This window comes from Gracilinanus agilis, chromosome 2 (assembly GCF_016433145.1).
Source record: "Gracilinanus agilis isolate LMUSP501 chromosome 2, AgileGrace, whole genome shotgun sequence".
In the NCBI taxonomy this organism is placed as follows: Eukaryota; Metazoa; Chordata; class Mammalia; order Didelphimorphia; family Didelphidae; genus Gracilinanus; species Gracilinanus agilis.
The window spans coordinates 656,546,594-656,568,745 of NC_058131.1; the positions used below are offsets into that span (position 1 = coordinate 656,546,594).

Genomic DNA, 22,152 nt, shown 5'->3' on the forward strand with positions numbered 1-22,152 from the left:
GAGGCAGGAAAGGAGCCTGGGAACAGAAAGGAAGGGGAGAGAGGTCCCTTCACCCCATCTACTTCTCTTTTCTTCCAAGGGTAGGCCCTGATGTTAAAAATTAGTTTTTGACTTTATTTGGGGAAGGGAACATGCTTTATAATTCCTATGGAGGATGTAGACTTTGAGTGATTTCATGTTTTAAATGACAGGCTGTAGAGTGGGGTGTATATGTGTGTGTGTGTGTGTGTGTGTGTGTGAGAGAGAGAGAGAGAGAGAGAGAGAGAGTAGGGGAAGGAGAGAGAGAGGGAGAGAAGAGAGAGGGAAGAGAGTGGGGGACAGGAAAGAGAGAGGGAAAGAAAGAGAGAGAGAGAAAAAGAGAGAAAGAGAGAGAGATGGATAGGGGGGTTGGGGAGTGAGAGAGAGAGAAGGAAGCAGGAGGAGGGATGGAATCTAGCAATGATTTTTGGTTTCATGACACTATTCTCTGTTCAAATGTTATATATTTATTTTTGTAAAGAAAAATTAAAATGATTCTTTGGAGGACTTAGAGAGAATCTCATGCCTTGAGAATTGATATTAAAAGTCAAAGCAATCACTTGTGGGGGCTGTGTCTATTTGTAAATGTCAAAACAGGGATGCTGCCAAAGAGGCAAGCTTTTTTGTTCCAAGAAAGGCATATTAGAAAATAAATACAGAATTTCCTTTTTATTAAAAGTGCATTTCAGGGCAGGTAGGTGGATTGAACTCCAGGTCTGAGGTCAGGAGGACCTGGGTTCAAATCTGACCTCAGATACTTCCAAGCTGTGTGACCCTGGCAAGTCATTTAACCCCATTTGCCTAGCCCTTAGCTAGTTGCTTGTTACTAAAAAAGAAAGGTTTTTTTTTGAAAAGAAAAGTACATTTGCATGCAATTGAAGGTATTAAGAAGCTCCTTGAAGTATGATGGATCTGATGCTAGGTTTGTTTGTTTCCTCTCCAACAAATTACATGTCCTAGGTATTGGTGAGTCAGGCCTCATTCTAAAGAGTTCAGCCCTGGCCCCTGTTATTTGGACATAGAGAAGCCAAATTAATCTAGAGGACTGTGTTTGAGACAAGGTAACATAGTAGACATTGCAGTGAACTGAGTGTCTAGCTAGGTAACTGGTATTACGTGATTTGCCCAGGATCACATAGCTGGGAAGTATCTGAGGCCAGATTTGAACCCAGGACCTCCAGTCTCCAGGTCTGGCTCTCTATCCACTGAGTCATCCAGCTGTCCCTTCCACCACTGACTTTCTATGTGACCTTGACCATGTCATGTTTCAATGTCCTCAGGTGTAAGTTTTGGATTCTGGGAAGCAATTTGGAATTTGTCCCCCCAAAGTCACTAAACTTCATATAACCTTGACCCAGATATACTACTCTTTTTTTTAAACCCTTATCTTCTTAGAATCAGTTCCAAGACATAAGAATGGCAAGGGCCAGGCAATCAAGATTAAGTGATTTGCCAGTGTCACACAGCTAGGAAGTATCTGAAGTCACATTTGAACTCAGGTCCTTCCCAGCTCCAGGCCTGACACTCTATCCACTGTGCTACTTAGCTTCCCTGGCTATATTACTCTTAAGCCTACATGCCAAAGAGATCAAAGAAAAAAAGAAAAGGATCCCTATGAACAAAAATATTTATAACAGCTCTTTTTGTGTTAGTCCCCAATTGTAAACTAAGCAGGTGCTCACCTATTGGGGAATGGCTAAAACTGTGGGATAGGAATGGAATGGAATATTATTGTGCTGTAAGAAATGACAAAATGTACAGTTTTAGAGGAAACTGGGAACACTTGTGATGCAGTGTGAATTGACAAGAACTAGGAGAATAATTTACACAGTGACAACATTAAAAAGAGAAAACAGAAGAAAAACAGAAAAAAAAGAAAAAACAACTTTGAAAGACTATAGAAAGGTGAATCATGTCACCCACTTCCTATCAGAGAGATGATGGACTTAAAGTACAAGATGAGACATTCTTTTTTGGGGGGGAATTTGTTTTGCTGGACTATGCACGTCGACTGTGAGAGTTTTGCTTTTTAAAAAAATTGTTCAACTGAGGAGAAGAAGAAAAGAATAAATCTTTATAAATATTAAAAAACCCAAATTTAAAAAAAAGTAAGGACTGGATTATCTGGTCTTCTAAGTGCCCTTTCATCTTGAATACAGAATCAGAATTCTGTGAATTCCTTATTTCCCCTGATGATAATGGTTTGCATGGCATGGAGTCTATCTATACCATTTAAAGAATGGGGCCTTCCCCTAAAAAGTCAGCCTAGTAACCTACCTCAATTTTTACTGGGGTTCCTAGGACCATTGTCTTCTCCTGGATGTTTTCATCAAACTCTGGGGAGTGGTCATTGACGTCAAGCACTGTGACGAACACTTCAGCAAGGCTGTACTTGCCCTCTGTGTCTTCTGCCTTCACATAGAAGTTGTACTTGGAGGTAACCTCAGCATCCAGGGCAGCCCAGGGCTGAGTATAGATGATTCCCGCAGAAGGGTGGATCAGGAATCTGGGAAGATCAGATGACACATCGTTTATATGAATGAGAAACCAACAGGCAAGACATTAAAATATGATCTGACCCATTCTTCTCTGACAGTCAACTCATATTCTCCTCAGACTTCCCTAGGGGGAGAGAAGGGTTGAAATAGTAATGTTTTCCTCTCTTAGAACACGATTTCTGGCATTAATAAGTTGTTTAGTTTCCCATATTTTGAATTCTCCAGATCATTGGCTGGTAAGCCTCACAAAGAACCTCTTACGTATGGGAAAGCTAGTGGAGTCTGCCAATCCACAAGTATTATTAAACTCTTTTTATTTTCCTGGCACTGTGCTAAATGTTAGGGATACAAAGGTGGGCAAACCAAGGTCTTTGCTTAAATGAGTTCCCATTCTAATGGGGGAAATGATGGGCTAACGACTATGTATGTGAGAGATATATACAATATAAATTGGGTCTCTCTAAGTTCTCCCCAAATGGAGAGGCCACTTAAAAAAAAAGTTATCATCTAGCAAGTCAGGAAGGTAGGAAGGTCTAGGCTATAATAGACCTGAGACCGATATTACACTTATTTCCTTAATTCACTCACTGTCTCAGTTGAAAATAAAATGTGTGCATGTGAGAGATGGTGGGGAGGGATGGAGAAATAGAGAAAGAGGGAGAAAGAAGGAGAGAGAAATGCTACCTGCTTCCTATCAGAGAGATAAAGGACCTTTGCATGGGGGGTGGGGGAAAGGTTGAATTAATGACTGAGAGATCATAGGATTTCAAAATGAAAGTCATTTTAAAGATCCTATAGTCTATGCCTTTCATTTTACAAAAAGAGAAACTGAGATCCCAGGAGGATAAGTGACTTACTTGACTGAGGTCACACAGATAGCAAGGACCAAAGCTGGGATCCAAGCCCAGGTTCTTTGATTTCAAAACTAGATTATGTAGTATCAGTCCCTGTCCTCTGGGAGATATCAACTCTGAGTCACTTTGCAGGAAGACTACTAGTTTCATAGTTGTTCAAGGGCTTCCTAGACAGCTTAGGCAGCCGGTAGTGACTTCATTCTTCTGGAGAGGGCTGGAAGGGCCTATCTGGACCCTTTGTTTCCACTTGATTCACACTTGACCCTGACCTTGACCTACTTCTTACCTTCTCTGTCTTGGACTTTTTTCCTCAGTTTAGTGATTTTATATCTCATTTCTCCTCATTGATCCCAATGTTCTTGGAAAGCTACTTATTAGCTATTTATTTGGTGGCCTAGTGGATAGAGTGCTTGGCCTGCAGACTCTTCTTCCTGGGTTCAAATCTGACCTCAGACACTAGGTGTGACCCCAGACAAGTCATTTAATCCTCTTTGCCTCAGCTTCCTCATCTGTCAAATGAGCTAGAGAAGGAAATGGCAAACAATTCCAGGATCTTTGCAAAGAAAACCCCAAATGGCATCACGAAGAGGCAGACACAATTGAAAAATGCTTGAACGACAAACTGTATGAGCTTAGTAAGAAACTGCTTCTCTTCTTAGAATATTCTTTTCTTATCTATAAAATGAAGGGTTTGGACTAGATAATCTATAATGTCTCTTCCGACTAGTCTATGGTGAGAGGTCTGGTTGACTAGCATCATGCCTTTCTCCTTCATCTGGCAATCCCAACTGCTGATGTCTGCTGGGAGTAAAGGTCCCCTGAGTCTGGGGCCTCAGCTGCTCTCTCTTTCTTCTATATACCAGGCTTGTTTGAGACAGGACAATTTGACTTCTGAGGTCTTTCATTCATTCATTAAACAATGATTAAGTGCTTATTATGTACAAATGGCTAGATACAGAGGGAGATATACTAATAAATAAGGCTTAGTTTCTGTCCTCCAAGATAAGGAAGAAGGGAAAGGGGGAAAACATTTATTAAATGCCTACTCTGTGCCAGGCTTGTTAGAAGGATCAGATGAGATAATATTTGTGAAGTGTTTAGTAAAATGCCTGGAATGCTTCTTTCTAATGTTTGTTTCTTCTTGACCCAAGCTTCAGAATGTAGGAAATTCTAATCAGGTACAACCAGATTCCTCCTGGAAGCCCAAGAATTTATTAATATTTATAGATGAAGCACTTCTGGAAGGGTAAAAGCCAGAATAAATTGGAAAGATAATGGATGTTTAATTATATGGTTTGTAAGCTTTCTGTCTCTGTCTGACCGTTCTCCCTGCTTTTGATTGCTATGTGAGAGGAGGAAGCAATTCCTGGTCTGTTTTCACCTCTGAAGCAGAGGGAAGAGTTTCTGCTTTCCCAGATATCTGGAAATCTTCTCACGATTGGTCTCTAGAGAGTACTTCCACTGTGGAAAAAGGTTTGGATTTGGGTGTCAGAAGACAAAGCTTAAAGTGCCAGTTACACTCACTAGCTTACTAGCTTTGGATAGTAATATCCCCTTTCTGCGTCTTGAGTTTTTTCATCTGTAAAATGGGAATAATATTATTTGTACTACTTATCTCACAGGGAAGAGAATATGCTCTAAATTATAAACTCTAAATTGTAATATAAATGTGACTGATCACCCCTCTTTTCCCTATATACTTTTTTTATTCTTTTCCCCCACCCTGTGTTCCTTTCCTACCCAACTCCCTACATACCATGCCAGGGCACTGGCATCTATGCCAGCCTTCTAATTCCTGCCATCATACTGACGGTACATGATAATAAGATGAATGTTCTGGATTCTGCGCCCAGGTCCACAGTTATACTTACAGCTCTGCTCCTGCCCCATAAATGGAGTATTTGACTTCACCCCACAGACCCGAATCTGGATCCATAGCCTAGAAAAGGGGGTTAGACAGAGTTCAGACTCATAGAAATGCCAAATCTGAGAGATAGAAAGAGCCTCAGTGGTTATCTAGTCCAATTTCTACCCCAAATAATTCCCATGATAATAATCCTGACAAGTGCTTATCAGATATACCAGTAGTAACCAAGATTTTTTTCTCTTTGTTTCTCATCCTAGGTATACCGCTCCTGCACCCCCACAGAGAGGTTAGTTTCTTTCTCCCCCACACTGACCACATGGAAATTCTCTCTATTGCCTCACAAGGAGATTTTAGAGTCTGGTCAGCTGCAGAAACTGACCTGAAACCAGTGCTTTCCCTCCCAACGGATCTCAGGTATTGGTGGGACTAATAGGCTGGGGATCTGAGCAGAATAGAAAATTCTGGGAGAAGGAAAGACATGCTCCTCAACGGGGGTCTTTCTGTGGCTTTGGATTCAATTCCAGAATTTCTTGATGCCATAAAAAGAATGATTTTTAAATCTTTAAAGGAAATTCCCCATTTTTCCCACCATGGCATTTAGAAAGACAAACATCACTGAAGAAAAGCATAAGGGAAAAAAATCCAAGCAGAACACAGTCAGCTGTTTCTCCATATTGAGTTTTCACCTACTGGCCATAGCCTTTCCTAGAGTTCTGAGGCAGATCCCTCATGCTTGCTGTTTTCCTTTAAGCTGAAGGGTGGTACCCTGGCTAGTACTGACAGATAAATATACAAGGATAGCACTGGGAGGCTGGGAGAAGGAGGAAGCACACGGCTCTCCATGTGAGGACTTTGGTGGCTTTGGAGATGTTACTTCTTCAGATCTCTTAGCTAACATCCTTTGCTTTCCTTTTCCTGTGACACCTGGGAGGCCTAACAGAAAACAGCTATGGGAAAGCCTCCCCTACTTATCCAAGAAAGCATCACAATGCCTTCTAAGGCTTCACCCTGGTTTCTCTGATGCAGTCTTAGATGGAGAAGCCATGCTTTGGAGACCAGGACCTTCCCATTTTTATCACCTCCCCACCTTGGACAATGAACTCTTCATTTCTCCCATCAATTCACCACAAGCACCTCAGCTTTCAATAATAGTCCTCCCCTCCTCATGGCCAAGTTCCTCAGGCTTATCCCCAACTCACTGTGACGGCCACCACATTAGACCCCCCTGGAGAATTCTCTGGGATCCGGGCAATGTAGTAGTCAGAGGAAAACTTGGGGACGTTGTCATTGGTGTCGAGGAGGTGGATCACAATGTCTGCTGTGGAGCTGAATTTCTCAGGAGTGTTCACTTCCACGGCCAAAAGCTGGCAAGGAATGAGGAGGGAGGTAGAGGCATTAGGGACATGCTGTCGAATGCCAAACACAAGCTGGGAAGCAAGCTTGAGGTGAACATAGAACAAATGTAGCCTCCATGCTCCCAAGGCAGAGAGCCTCTTGTTTAAGTGGGTAACCCAAGGCATGTATGCTAAAGATAGCAGAGCAGATGACTGTAGATGGCAGTCAAGCTGACCAGGCAAGTCATGAAGTTGGAGAGACTTGTTCGTTTTGCCTTTCTGTCTCCATTAATAGCATCCATGTCTTTCTCTAGGTGTTTTAACCCTGCCCACATGATTCTCTAGTGTCTAATTCTTGCAGTCCCTGCTGGACCAACTGGCTATTCAATCTCTGCTGTGTGTTAATTGATCACTGAAGTGTTAGCTGGTAACACCTAAAGGTTACTCTGCTCCCTTCCTGCTGCTTCTTCCTTCCTACTGTCTTTTTGCTTCCCTGGGAACCTGAAGTCTGATGGAAGATTCTTCCTTGGAATCACAGGATTTAGGGCTGGAAGAGACCCTTCTAGTCCAAATCCTTTGTTTTACAAATCAGGAAACTAGAGCCAAAAATCAGTGAAGTGCCTTTCGTGTAGTTTTCATAACTAGTAAGCAGTAGAGGTGAATTTGGATTCAGGTCCTCTGATTTTACGTAGCAGGGAGATTCCTCAGAATATAGCAATATTTACTGGGGAATAGAGAAATAATCTTATCAGTGATTACCATAACTCTGATCATCCTTCTCTGAAAGGGGTTACCACATGTCACCCTCTCAGAAATGGAGAATTGACATTCTAGCTGTGAAAAATTGTCAACTCTTGATTGCATAGAAAAGATGGATTAGGAGAATCAGGACAAGAGTGAATCACGGAACTTGCTCCTCCCTAGAAAAATTGGGAAGGGGGTAACATCTTCTATAGTTCACTGAGAAAGAGAAAGGAAAGGTCCATCCCCTAGCCTGGCTCCTCTCTTCTTTTTTTCTTTTTTTCTTTTTTAGACCCTTAACTTTGGTGCATTGTCTCATAGGTGGAAGAGTGGTAAGGGTGGGCAATGGGGGTCAAGTGACTTGCCCAGGGTCACACAGCTGGGAAGTGTCTGAGGCCGGGTTTGAACCTAGGACCTCCCGTCTCCAGGCCTGACTCTCACTCCACTGAGCTACCCAGCTGCCTCCTGGCTCCTCTCTTCTTGATTGAGTTCTTTACAATCCCATGGGAATCTGGAAACTTGCAACGTATCTTTTTTTTTTTAAACCCTTACCTTCCATCTTAGAACCAACACTGTATATTGATTCCAAGGCAGAAGAGTGGTAAGGGCTAGGCAATGGGGCTTAAGTGACTTGCTCAGGGTCACACAGCTGGGAAGAGTCTGAGGCCACATTTGAACCTAGGACCTCCTGTCTCTAGACCTTGCTCTCAATTCACTGAGTTACCCAGCTGTCCCCTGCATTGTACCTTGAAAGTCAGCAACTTGATCTTCTCAAAATCAATGGCAGCTGAATTTTCCACGATGATGGTGACCTGAGCTTCATTCAAGACAGTTTGGGGAACTACTCGGAAGATGCCTCCAGCCCCTACAAGCCTCAGGTTGAACTTGGCATTTGCTCCCTGGGAAAGAAAGGTAGAAGAGGTAGCAGGAGCAGAGGACCAGAGGGTAGAGATGAAAGTTGGGGAAAGGGGAAGAGATACAATAAATTCTATGGACTCTCCCCTTTTTTTAAAAGATTACATTTCATTGAACATCAATTCTGGAAATGACCTTAGTGATAATGTAGATGAACCCCATCATATTCAGGATGGGGAAACTGAGGCTTAGCATTTAATTAGCAAGAATTAGTTAATGTGGAAAGAAATTAGATGGCCAAGCTTCTCTCCTCTGTATTCCAATTTAAACCTCTCCTTCCCTAATATAGATACTAGGATTTCTCCCACAGCCCCACATTTTACCCACAAGACAGAGTGTTCTGATCTACCTGATCAGAGTCATTGACTGTGATCCTGAGGCCCCGAAGAATCTCCCCTTCAGATGGATGCTCATACATTGTCAGCTCAAACATATTCTGGAGTCCATTCTCTCCATAGAATGTTGGGGGGTGGTTGTTGAGGTCAACTACCCTGATAGTCACAGTAGTTGAAACTTGAGCTGCCAGGACACCACTGGAACTGACCTCTGACACCTATAGGAGGGAACACTGGGGCTTCAGGACTGCAGAGACAAGTCTAGCTCACTTATAGACCTTCAAATTACATACACAGATGCACTCATACATAGACAAATAAAAATACATATACTTTATTGTCACATTTCATCTAGTCATCTAGTTTTCCACCCAAGTCATCTTGCCATCTGTTGATTCTTTCTCCTTATACCAATATTTTTTACATCTGGTCTGTGCATTTGGATCTGGATTTCCACACTCTGTATCTCCAGAATCCATAGTCCCAGGAGATGAAGAAGTTAAACCACTCACTCATCTTTGGAGTTCTGTGCCTTGGACCAAGTTAATATGTAAACTAGCCCAGTTAGCACACTATGGCTAGTGGGCTAGCCCTACTGGGGCTAGATGGTCCCAGACACTGGATCATGTTTCATCTTCATATTCCATCCAGCTATCTAGGCATATACCTACTAGACCTACCACCCCAAGCGTGTACCCTTATATCTTCTTCTCCTACCTTGTTCTAATTAAATCAAGAGTATAGTATTATTTCTGTAAATATATTGTATTTGATTGCTCTATCTATCAGGTTGCTTGATTCCTGTGACTCACAAGACCAAAACTCCCTTTTCTGGTCACCTTTCTTCTATATGTTGGCTTTTCCTATTAGACAGTAATTTCCTTGAGGACAGATGTTGACTCTTCTCTTAATTGTATCCCCAGGATTGGCAAAGTGTGAGAACTTAACACATATTATTCATATATATATAGACTCAATTACTCCAGATCTCTGGATATATAAATACCCACAACATCAGGATATAATTTTCAGTAGTGGAATTTCCAAATTTGCAGAGGACCTGTGTGTGAATCCTGACTATTATGCTTACTAGCTCTTTGACCTTAGGAAAGTTGATTATATCTATGATCCTATCAGTCATGCAAATTTTTCTCCCAACAATCCTTCTACCTCCAAATACACAAACACCCAGAGTTCCTTGACTGGTCTTATATATAGGCAAAGTAGACACGGATATATGTAGTATGATTTTTAATAAACCCCCCAAAGCCTCCTACTTCCGCAACCTCTCTCCCCCACAAAAAAACTCTTGACCAGAAAACTAAATATCTGAAATCCTAGGCAATAGTTGTAATTTAAATGTTTAGATTATAGTTTCACCTTCGTAAAACACAAGTCTCCCCTCAGAAGGTTGACAGTTTGTGTGTTATTAGTCACTTACATGTCAGTAAATAAGATTCTTTCTTGTTAGCAGATATTAATGTTAAGCATTTAACATTAATGTTAAATTAAATTAAATTAAAGTGGAGGGGGTAATATGGGGGAAAACTTTAGGGATTCCTGGGAAACTGGGATGGGAAGCTAGAGGAACAGAGATGGTAAGCCCATATATACTGGGTTGCTTTCATACAGTAGGCTGGCAAATTCTCCCCAAAGCTGTATTCTTGAGTGGTGCAAGACTTTCTGGGACCCCAGGGAACCTCGTAATATAATATGTAGGCAACAGGCAAGAACAAGACTCCTTGTTGTATTCCCCACCCCTTCCTAGAAAAGGTGTGCCCCAACCTGGATTCCTGAAAGTAGGTTGCGGCTTGGTAAAATTATGACCCAAGTTAAGCCTGCCTTCAGGGACTCCAAGAAACCCTTCTTTGTGCCCTTTTTCCCATTCTGGATTTCCCTAAGTGTTCCTGCATAACCTTTCCTGTCTAAGGGAAAAGTAATTTATTAGTGGTATAATAAAAAGAGCCTTGTCTCTGCTATTTTCTCACAATGGTATAACTTGCAAATGGGGACAAGGTTGAATGTCTGTGGAAACTTTAGGTAAATGACTTTTTTCTTTCTCAGCCTCAGTTTTCTTATCTGTAAAAGAGGGATAAAAATACTTGTGCTGCTTCTTCATGATTTTGTAAAGAACTCTTTTTAACAAGATTATATAAATAGGATCCATTAGGGGAGTTAGGCACTTAATGTTACCCCCAAATCTATTACACTCAAAGGATTTCTAATGGAAGAATTTCATATATTCGTGACAGATGGGAGAAATGTTCTATGCCTCTGAAATTGTAGAAATGATGAGTCAATCCATCTTCCAACAATATCAATTCTTCTTCTAGTTTCTGAGAGTCATTAGAACCTATACTCTGTCCCTTAAACAGATAGAAATTCAATCAAAGTTAGTAACAGGTGCATGGAGAACTTTCCCCAGTTCTTACCTGTACTCTCAGCTCATATACCTCTTTCTTGAGCTGGCTGGGGGACACTATAACAGAGATAGTTCCTGTAGTTTCATTGATCCTGAAGGCTTTATCACTCCCTGTTTCAAAACAAGAATAATTACAGTTCCTCAAAAGGCCGCAAGGGGAGGAAGGTCTACAGTAGGGAGCAAATGCTAGAATAGAAATAAAGTTAAGTATTCTCATCAGGATGGAATTCTGGGGTCCTATATTTGCAAGCTGGTCTCCTGTAGGCTTAAGGTTTATATTGTGATGATGCTGGGGGCAGCTGGGTAGCTCAGTGGATTGAGAGCCAGGCCTAGAGACAGGAGGTCCTAGGTTCAAATCTGGCCTCAGATACTTCCTAGCTATGTAACCCTGTCACTTCACTCTCATTGCCTAGTTATTACTGCTCTTCTGCTTTGGAACAACTACACAGTATTGGTTCTAAGGTGGAAGGTTAGGGTTAAAAAATATAGCAATGCCTATACTTATATATATGAACAAGATTTGTAATATTTACTGTAGGGGATCTGTAGTATCATTTGCTTTTCTAGGCTGCTTGTGCACTGCCCCCCTCTAATCTAGATTGAAACCCCCAGAAGAAGAGATGAAGACAGAGACGGTGTTTGGAATATCTGTACTATTGCCATCTTTTTTCTTGCAACTTAAAGGTGTATGTATGAAAAGAGTAGGTGTAATTGTGTGTGTGTGCGCGTGTGCGTGTTGTTTGTAATGCCATTGTAGGCATCAGGCTGCCTTGGTGTAATCCCTCATACTATATCCACTATTTATGAGACATAGCCTCCAAACAGACCAAATTTCTGTGGAGCTCATTAATAACATCTTGCAACAGGAGAACTTTTGGGAATTCAAAGTTAGCATCAGATCAAGGGTTTTTTCTTTTTAAACAATAGTGCTCAATGGTAACTTGAGTCTAACTTTCCTGATGATGTTTACAGCCTTGGTGACTGATTTCTTTCTTGAGCTATTGCTTATTGTTGGTAGCTTTCAAGTTTCTGAGCCTTGGTCTGGCCCTGGGTAAATACCTAGATGAGAAGTGGATGGTATGTGACTGGGGAGGAGATGAGGTGAGGAGGGGATAGAACAGTTTGTGTGTGTGTGTGTGAGTGTAGACAGAAGAATTTCGAAGCACCAATTGGGGTGTGTGTGTGTGTGTGTGTGTGTGTGTGTGTGTGTGTGTGTGCGCGCGCGCGCGTGTGTGTACATGCTCTATATAGGGAGAGTACAAGTGTTACAATGCCAGGATAAGAGGTGTATTAGGGTATATGTGCATACTGTAAACATAGAGTAGAATGTACTGCTTAAGGATAGAGGATAATCCTAATCCTAACCCTAACTTTAACTCTAACCCTAACTAACTCTAACCCTAACCCTAATCCTAACCCTAACCCTAATCCTAACACTAACCCTAATCCAAATCCTAACCCTGAACCCTAATTCTAACCCTAACCCTAATTCTAAACCTAACCCTAAACCTTAATCCTAAACCTAACCCTAATTCTAACCCTAACTCTAACCCTAAACCTTAATTCTAAATCTAACCCTAAACCCTAATTCCAACCCTAACCCTAATCATAACCCTAACTTTAAATTCCTAAACCCTAAAAAAAGTTTTTCATTTTATCTTTATATCTCTAGGACCAATAGTGAATAGAGTGCTGAGCCTGAAGTCAGGAAGACTCATCATCTGGCCTCAGACACTTGCTAGCTGTGTGACCCTGAGCAAGTCACTTAACCCTGCTTGCCTCAGTTTCTTCATCTATATCTTTGCCAAGAGCATACAAGATGGGATCACAAAGAGTTGGACGTGCCTGAAATGACTGAACAGCAACAAAAAATTATTGGTTTGTATTAGATAGGAGCCCAGAGGGTGAAGTTTGTGAGAGAATATGAGTATGACAATGGTAGTGTAAGAGGAATTTGGGGATGTGGGCGTATGTGTGCACACATATGGAAAGAGAATGAAATATCATGTCTTTTGGCTTTGTATCCCCAGCTATTAGCACAATGCCTGTCACATGGTAGGCACAGAATAAATGCTTATTGGATAACTAATTGAGTATAAAGTAACCTTTTGCTATCTTTATACAGAATTGAGAATAAAAAATATTGGCAATAAATGTTATGAGTGGCTTAATGCCCCACTGAATAATGTAACTTTTGTCCTTATCATCTTCCATGTATATTAGTTCTAAAAATGGAAAGTGGGGGCCCCAAAGTTTATGAATTAAAAATAGGAAGACAAGGCATCCAGGGCTCCTTTCTTCAAATATCTTCTAGAACTCACCATTCACAAAGCTGTAGAGCACCATGTTAGGGTTACCCCGATCACCATCTACAGCAACTACTGTCAGGATCTCTGAACCCTGGAAGAAAATAGAGAACAGCTACATGATGGCAATAGAGAAAAAGAGAATTGAATTCCACAATATAGAATAACCCTAAACAGGCATTCCCAAAGCATTCCTGCTCAAGAGAAAGAAAGACCAATAATATCAGGAAGTGACAGTGCACCAAGACTCAGTGGGTGGAACCTTCTATATTGCACTGAAAAAGAGAAAGGAAGGGTCCATGCCTTCTGGCTCCTCTTTTATTGACTGAGTTCCCTACAATCCCAAAGGCCAGAACCTAGAAACTTTCATTGTGCCTGGAAAGTTGATAACTTGGTAACTCTTGGTCACACTCTGACTCACAATTCAGTGATCTGTTCATAGTATCAAACTGACTTCCAAGGAGATTACAAGAATGAGATGCAATATAGCCAAGATACAATAGAGGATGTGGTTATTTAAAAGGAATGATGAGGGTTTTAATTGCCTGCACGAATGGCAGTGACAGGGTTAAAGGGAAAATCAAAGTCAACCTAGATTCTTTGCCAGTTTTACCAGGATCAGGTGTCCCCTCCAAAAAGCTATATCCTCACTCACCGGATGGGAATCTTCATAGACATAACCATAATATGGTGTGCCAACAAAGATGGGGGCTGTGTCCTGGACATCATCCACATTGATAGTAATGGTGGTGGTAGCTGAGAATACCACATAATCTCCTCGGAGACTTCCTCCACCATCCTGGAGAATGAGATAAGAATCAGAATTGGGTCCTAAAACCCAAGAACAATTACCACCATGAGACAATTAGTAAAAAATGCATCATGGTTGATAGTTAAGCATTTAATTCTTATAGGTATATATAGCTATCTGTCTCTGTCCCCTATAAGTGGTATTGTAGATCATGAGAGTGGGGCATATATAAATGAGAGCTGGAAAACCAGAGGATACTTCATAAAGGTGGGATAAGTTGGGTCTTGAGGAATAGTTAGGCTTTGCTTAGATGAGAAGGATGTAGAAAGAAAAAAATAGGTACTTGCGAAGGAATATGGATAAAGTAGAATTCAATATTTTAGTGATCAGTAATCTTCAATGTGTGTACTCTTTCCCTCAGTGGAAGAGTAACCTCGCTAATAATTTTACTGATATCATTCATACTTTCTCATCATTTTGCCCACATTTTCAATAATAACAATAACTAGCATTTATATAGGACTTGAACATTTCCAAAACACTTTACAAATATTAATGTGTATATACCTGACATTCTGGACTTCTAAGATAGTTTTTTCTCCCCCAAATCCAAGGGTGTCATTTAAGTCCTTGGATGAGCTATCTCTTTTATCTTTTGCTTTTGTTCCATGCTTGTTTTTGCTTTTTGCTGGATGAAATCTCTTTTCTAATCACAGTTTCCTGAATGATATTCCTTATGTCACTACTTAAGGATAAATCATAGTTGGTAGCATGCTGTAACTTGCTTATGTACACTATTACTTATGTCTTAACTATTTGGGTCATCCACAATTTGGTTTCTTTGGAGTTTATGATGTTTCCTGGTTTACAACCAAACCTTATCCCAAGGAGAATATTGACATTAAAGAAATAGTATCATGGAGGAATATTATATGGAATATATCATGGGTAAGAAAGAAAGAAGGGGAAGAGAAGCAACATGATACCAAAGAAACAGCACATGGGTTCAAATTCACGCTCTGATCTTTACTATATATGTGATCTAGGGCAAATCATTTAACCTCTTAGTCTCAGATTTCTTATCTGTGAAATGAGAGATTTTGGACTAGCTAATCTCTGGAATCCCTTTAAGATCTAAATCTTTGGTTCGGTCATCTTAGAAAAGAAAGTAAAATGAGAGAAAGAAACAAAGCAGTTCATTGGGAAGAAGATTTAAAAAGTAGAGCAACAAGTAAGAATCTCTAGGAAAGGTGTGATTGTCATGTTGGATGTCACTTTCTGGCATAAAGCAGCTGTCCAAGTCAACTAACTTTATGAATTAGGTTCAATTTTCTCATTTGAAAAATGAGGGGATTTGGGGCAGTTAGGTAGCCCAGTGGAAAGAGTGCCAGGACTGAACTAAGGAGGATCTGGGTTTGAATATGACCTCATACACTTCCTAGCTGTGTGACTTTGGGCAAGTCACTTAACTCTAATTGCTTAACCCTTGCTGTTCTTCTGTTTTAGACAAGATACTAAGAAAGAAGGTAAGGATTTAAAAACAATAAGGGGGAAAGGGATCGGATTAGATCATTTCTAAGGTCCCTCCTAGTTCTAATAGTCTAGGAATCCATGCTACGAAGGAAGAACACCATAAGCAAAGGCATACAGACAGGAATGGACATTGTAGTAGGGATAGTGAGGAAATTGGCCTGGCTGTGGGAGTAGAGAGAGGAAATACTTTCTTGGAGATAAAGTCAAGTATTCATATTTACAAAGGGAAGCCAACCTCAAGATCATGTATTCCTCACTGCATACATGTTCCTACTTAGGAGAGCAGCAGCTCAATGAAACTAGCTCTTACCTTGCAGATGTTAGCATGGTACCTTGGAAAGACCATTGACTCTAGGGTCAAAAGATCTGGATTCAAATTTCACCCTTAGTGTTTATTATCTATAAAATCTTAAGAAATTCACTGTCTCCCTGGGCTTGTTCCCATATCTGTAAAAGGAGGAAATCAGACAAGATGATCTCTAAGGTTCCTTTGAGGATCTAAATCTCTGACTTATGATCCTTGAGCCAGACTAGAGACTTACTTCTTTGCTGTTGCTTAGGCATGTCTGATTCCTGGGGTTTTCTTTACAGAGGTACTGGAGTATTTTGCCCTTTCCTTCTCCAGCTCATTTTACAAATGAGGAAATCAAAGCAAACAGGGTTAAGTGACTTGCCCAGGGTCACACAGCTAGTAAGTGTCTAAGGCTGGGCTTGATATCATGAAGATGAGTCTTTTTTATTCTAAGCCTAGTGCTCAATCCACTACACTATTTAGCCACCCAAGAGAATTACATATAAATATATTGGTAGGGTTTTCCCTCCACCAATGCAGATTATGATTAGCTAGTTTTTAGGAGCTGCTGTTGCTAAAGCTTTCATGACTCTTCAGCCAACCTGATGATGAATCTTTCTGCCTTAGCTAGATTGGTCATACAATGACAGGCATACAATACCTCATCAAGCCCAAATTTGGCAGAAACTACAAGAACTTACACCCTGAGAACATAGGAGATGCATTATGGTATGGGATTTGAAGTCAGAGGATCCAAGTTTAAATTCTGCCTCTGATGCTTATTATTTGTGTGATCTTGAGCAAGTCCACTTAACTTCCCTTGAGCTTCTGATTCTTCTTTTATAAAATGAGGGAGTGGTTTCAGAGACCTTTGAGGTCCTCCTAGCTCCTGATCTGTGTTTCTAGAGCCTATGACTGACAGGTTCTCTTTATAGGGAAGAAAAAGCAGCTAAAGGTCTTTTAAAAATTATTTTTCATCGATAATATTAACAACCACTATTATTTCCATATACAAAGAAAAATGAAAAAAGTATCATGCATGAAAATTTATTATGAAAATTTAAAAAATCTATTTATAATAAAATGAATATGTTGGTTTCAAAATTGTCCACTTTGTCTGTATCTTCTGAACTTCCTTCATCCTGTGTAAGCATCTTTTCTGAATCTGGTGTGTGGGTATGTTGGAGGCCTGTCATGCCAGAACAAATGTAACTTTAAACTGAAAGAAGGAAACAGTCCACTCTATCTCTTGGAACAGAGGAATCAAACTCACTACCTATTCCATAGTGGCCAAAGGCAGATTAAAATGTAATTGGATTCATTACTCTCCCCTTCTTTCATTTTAGCCAATCTGCTAGGTGTGAGGTGATACCTCAGAGTTGTTTTGATTTGCATTTCTCTAATTAATAGAGATTTAGAACACTTTCTCATGTGCTTATTGATACTTTTGATTTCTTTATCTGAAAATTGCCTATTCGTGTCTCTTGCCCATTTATCAATTGGGGAATGGCTTGGTTTTTTTATACAATTGATTTAACTCCTTGTATATTTGAGTAATTAGACCCCTGTCAGAGTTTTTTGTTATAAAGATTTTTTCCCAGTTTGTTGTTTCCCTTCTGATTTTGGCTGCATTGTTTTTGTTTGTACAAAAGCTTTTTAGTTTAATATAATCAAAACCATTTATTTTACATTTTATAATTTTCTCTAACTCTTGCTTGCTGGAGGGGATGTGGCAAAATTGGGACATTAATGCACTGGTGGTGGAGTTGTGAACTGATCCAACCATTCTGGAGGGCAATTTGGAGCTATGTTCAAAGGGCTATAAAAGACTGTCTGCCCTTTGATCCAGCCATACCATTGTTGGGTTTGTACCCCAAAGAGATCATAGATAAACAGATTTGTACAAAAATATTTATAGCTGTGCTTTTTGTGGTGGCAAAAAACTGGAAAAGGAGGGTATGTCCTTTAATTGGGGAATGGCTGAACAAACTGTGGTATATGCGGGTGATGGAATACTATTGTGTTCAAAGGAATAATAAACTGGAGGAATTCCATGTGAACTGGAAAGACCTCCAGGAATTGATGCGGAACGAAAGGAAAAGAGCCAGAAGAACATTGTACACAGAGACCGATACACTGTGGTAAAATAGAATGTAATGGGACTTCTGTACTAGCAGCAATGCAATGACACAGGACAGTTCTGAGGGATTTATGGTAAAGACGCTACCCACATTCAGAGGAAGAACTGCAGGAGAGGAAACATAGAAGAAAAACAACTGCTTGAACACATGGGTTGAGGTAGACATGATTGGGGATTTTGATTTGAAACTACCACACCAATGCAATGATCAACAATTTGGAAATAGGTCTTGATCGATGACACATGTTAAAACCAGCGGAAATGTGCATCAGCCAGGGATGGGGGCAGGGGGAGGGGTGTAGGGGAAAGTAGGAGCATGAACCATGTAACCATGTTAACTTTTCTAAAAAATGAATATTAATAAATGTAATTGAAAAAATAAAAAAAAATAAAAATATAATTGGAAATATTGAATGAAATAAATAAAGCTAGAATAGAGCACAGATAATGCTAATGTGCAGTTTTCTAAGTCACTGTGTGGCTTATAGGGATTCTTATACGTAGTTTAGTGGTCCCCATTTCAATTTGAGTTTGACACTAAGTCTTAGAGGAATGATTCAAGTTGAGGCTGGAAATTGGAAGGAGAGAAGCTTCATGACCTCTTGGCCAGGAGAGCTAACTCTTCCTAACAGAGCCCAGCGATGAGCTAAGGGGCCACTGCTAGCAGCAAACCCACGAGGCGAGCAGGGAGCAGTAATCTGCTTGGCAGAGACTCTGAACTAAGTCAGTGAGCCTGGGGGAGACTACATGCCTGGTACAGAGGGCATGATCCCTACTTGAGACCAGCAGGGCAGAGGAACTGAGAGAGGCACTGCCAGAAGACGCCAATGGCTCTCTAGCACTAGAGATGGGAGACTGCCTTAGATGTGCCCCCTCTTTCCGGTGATGGCATATGTATTGTGAGAGGTGCCACAGGTTTATGTGGGAAATGTTCTATTGCAAGTCTTCTTGCTGCGCCATTTTGCTAAATGACTTTGCTTGGAAATTAACTGGCTCAGAGAGATTATGACTTACTAATGGCCATATAAGTAATATGTAGCAGAGGTAGGATTGGCTCAGATTCATTGACTCTCATTTTTAGCACTTTTCCTCCTGTACTAGATGTACTAAGTGGTGCAATGGACAGAGGGCCAGGACTGGAATCAAGAAGACTTATCTTTATGGTAAGTCAAATCTGGCCTCAGATACTAGCTATGTGATTCTGGGCAAGTTGCCTAATTCTGTTTGCTTCTCTTTCCTCATCTGTAAAATGAGCTGGAGAATGAAATGCCAAGAAAATCCCAAAAAGGGTCACAAAGAGGCAGACTGAAAGGTCTGAACAACAGCAATGTTTGGCTTAGATCTTCCCCTTTTTGATTTTAGAGGAGGAATCAGGAAGGATCAGAATATCATAATTCTGGAGTTGGAAGGCATCCCAGAGGTCATTTCATTGCCCACTTTTTACAAATCAGGAAAAATAGTACCCACAGATGATAAGTGACTTGTTCAAGGTCATGGAGGTAGTTAGCCTTAGACTCCAGAGACAACATGCATTTCACTCTATCGCTCAGTGCATGTCCTTTATTCTGAAGGAGGAAGCACTATTTAAACTAAGAGGAGAGATACAGTAGTTCCCTCAATCCATAATGTCTAGCCTTCAAAAAACAGATGATCCCCCCTTTTTTAGACCCTTACTTTTTGTCTTAGTATCAGTTCTAAGACCAAAGAATAGCAAGAACTAGGTTTTGGGGGTTAAATGACTTGTTCAGAGTCACACAGATAGGAAATGTCTGAGGCCAGATTTGAACTCAGAATCTTCTGTCTCTAGGTCTGGCTCTCGATCCACCGAGTCTCCTAGCTTCTCCTCTCATCCTATCCCAGGAAGAACCTGCTTCCTTAAAGATGCAGGCATCCTTACCACTAACAAAGGATGCTCTGCCCTCCAGATGATGATACCACTCCAAATTTCCAAACCAAATCCCTGTATTACCTTGGCTAAGACAGTGATGAAATGTGTCCTCGACTTCTCATAGTCTAGAGTGGCTCCAGCTCTAATGCGTAGCACTCCACTGTGACGATCCATCGTAAACTTGTTGGTGTGGAGATTCTGTAAGAAGGAATGGGCAGAGGAGAACAATGCAGTCTCTGAGGATTAAATCATGTTCCTAGGTGAGCCCTGGGTCCCCACCATAGAGCTCTCTTCTAGGAGGATCAGACAGAGCTAAAAGAAGGGTCACCCAAACCCCAAATCTCCCATCATGTTTCCTCTTGGGAAGATATGGCCATGTTGACCTCAGTGAGGGTCATGCAAGGAGAAATATGCTTGGCAAAGAGCAGAAAGGGTAATGGATTCAGAAACAGAGGACCCAGATCAAATACCATTTCAGCTGGTTAATACCTGTACGACTTGGGGGAATCATTTAACGTTTCAAGGTCTCAGCCTCCTTACCTCTAAATAAGAAGGTGGAGGAGGCTCAATGGCTTTTAAAGTCCCTTCTAGCTTTGGGTCTATGATTCTATGATCCTGGTGCTCAATGGGAGCTTGAAGAATGCTTACTGATTAGATGATCCTAATTCATACCTTCACATTCCCTCCATATGGAATCAGAGTTGAAGGAGACCTTTCAGCTTGAATATTTGCTCTGTGTTAACAATATAGATAATATTACTTTCTGCAGAGTCTATTTCCCCCTAGACTAGGCAGGAACCACTAGCTGTCACCATTCCACCTCCTGCATGCAGTATTCCCTGATCACTCCAACTCAAAGTTCTTCCCTTCCTCTGAACTCCCAAAGCATTTAAGTATGAATATGGTACTCAACAGTGGCCACCATTTTCTTGCTCATTAACTTCACTTGTGCAATTATTTTACCTTTTCAACTTGATTTTTAACTGCCTGAAAGCAGAAACCATATATTATTCTTACCTAGTTCAGGGCTTTGCATGTAACTTCTTGGACTCATTGACCCTAGTAGCTAGAAAGGACCCCAAAGTCACTTGGCCTAGCTTCCTGTCTCCAGGAAGCTGCAATATCCTTGTGTATTATAGCAGAAAGAACACTGAATTTAATGTCTGAGAATCTGAGGTTAAATTCTGACTCTGTCACTAGATTGTAAGTTCTTTGATGGCAATGTCTGTTTTTGCCTTTCTCCTCAGCACTTAGCGCAATCTTGGCATGCAGCAGATGCTTAATAAATGCTTGTTGATGAGTCTAGATGTATTACTTGTGAGCTATGCCACCTTGGACAAGTCATTTCATCTCAATTTTCTTGTCAATTATTCAATACATATTTATTAAACATCTACTACGTACCCACTGGCACTGTGTTGGGCACTGAGAATACAAAAACAAAAGTAAAACTATTCCTGCCTTCAAAGAGCATATATTCTTTCATCTCTAAAATAAGGAAGTCCAACTAGATTATTCCCAATGACTATTAATATATAGATATTATGAAACATAAATATAATATGAATTTCAAATAAATTAATTTAATTAATCTTAATGAATTAAAATTCACATTAATTTTAATTAACTAAAATTAATATTAATTTTAATTGACGAAAATTAATATTAATTTTAATTAACTAAAATTAATAGTAATAATATTAATAAGCAATTGATTATTAAGAACAATGGTCTCAGACTCAGATAGAGGCAGGTATCCTTAAATCAATTTAGAGATCCCTGTGGGCTCATATTGGACTGGAAAGTCATGCATTTGGGGCAGTCAGGTAGCACAATGGATAGAGTACCAGGCCTGGAAGCAGGAGGATCTGGCTTCAGATCTGGCCTCAGACACTTCCAGGCTGTGTGACTGGGCACCCAATTATATAACCCTCAGCACTCTTCTTAGAATTGATACTAAGACAGAAGGCAAGGGAAAAACAAAAAAAAATAACATATTAACATATTAACATTTTATATATTTTATTGTTTTATTTTGTTAAATATTCTCTAATCACATTTTTTTTTACTTTTTTTTTTTAAACCCTTGTACTTTGGTGTATTGTCTCATAGGTGAAAGAGTGGTAAGGGTGGGCAATGGGGGTCAAGTGACTTGCCCAGGGTCACACAGCTGGGAAGTGGCTGAGGCCGGGTTTGAACCTAGGACCTCCCGTCTCTAGGCCTGACTCTCAATCCACTGAGCTACCCAGCTGCCCCCT

At 40.5% G+C, this 22,152-nt stretch overlaps 1 protein-coding gene across 1 annotated transcript in view; it reads right to left on the reverse strand.

The window, feature by feature from the left end:
* The window catches only part of CDHR1 (cadherin related family member 1), a 53,817-nt gene that overhangs the window by 4,692 nt on the left and 26,973 nt on the right, over positions 1 to 22,152 (reverse strand). The window contains exons 4-12 of the mRNA XM_044660234.1: positions 19,976 to 20,128; positions 13,946 to 14,089; positions 13,306 to 13,384; positions 10,995 to 11,095; positions 8,577 to 8,780; positions 8,059 to 8,211; positions 6,437 to 6,601; positions 5,242 to 5,309; positions 2,296 to 2,524 (exon numbers count right to left, since the gene is read on the reverse strand). Of these exons, the coding sequence (XP_044516169.1) occupies positions 2,296 to 2,524; positions 5,242 to 5,309; positions 6,437 to 6,601; positions 8,059 to 8,211; positions 8,577 to 8,780; positions 10,995 to 11,095; positions 13,306 to 13,384; positions 13,946 to 14,089; positions 19,976 to 20,128 (1,296 nt within the window). The remainder of the gene's footprint in view (positions 1 to 2,295; positions 2,525 to 5,241; positions 5,310 to 6,436; positions 6,602 to 8,058; positions 8,212 to 8,576; positions 8,781 to 10,994; positions 11,096 to 13,305; positions 13,385 to 13,945; positions 14,090 to 19,975; positions 20,129 to 22,152) is intronic.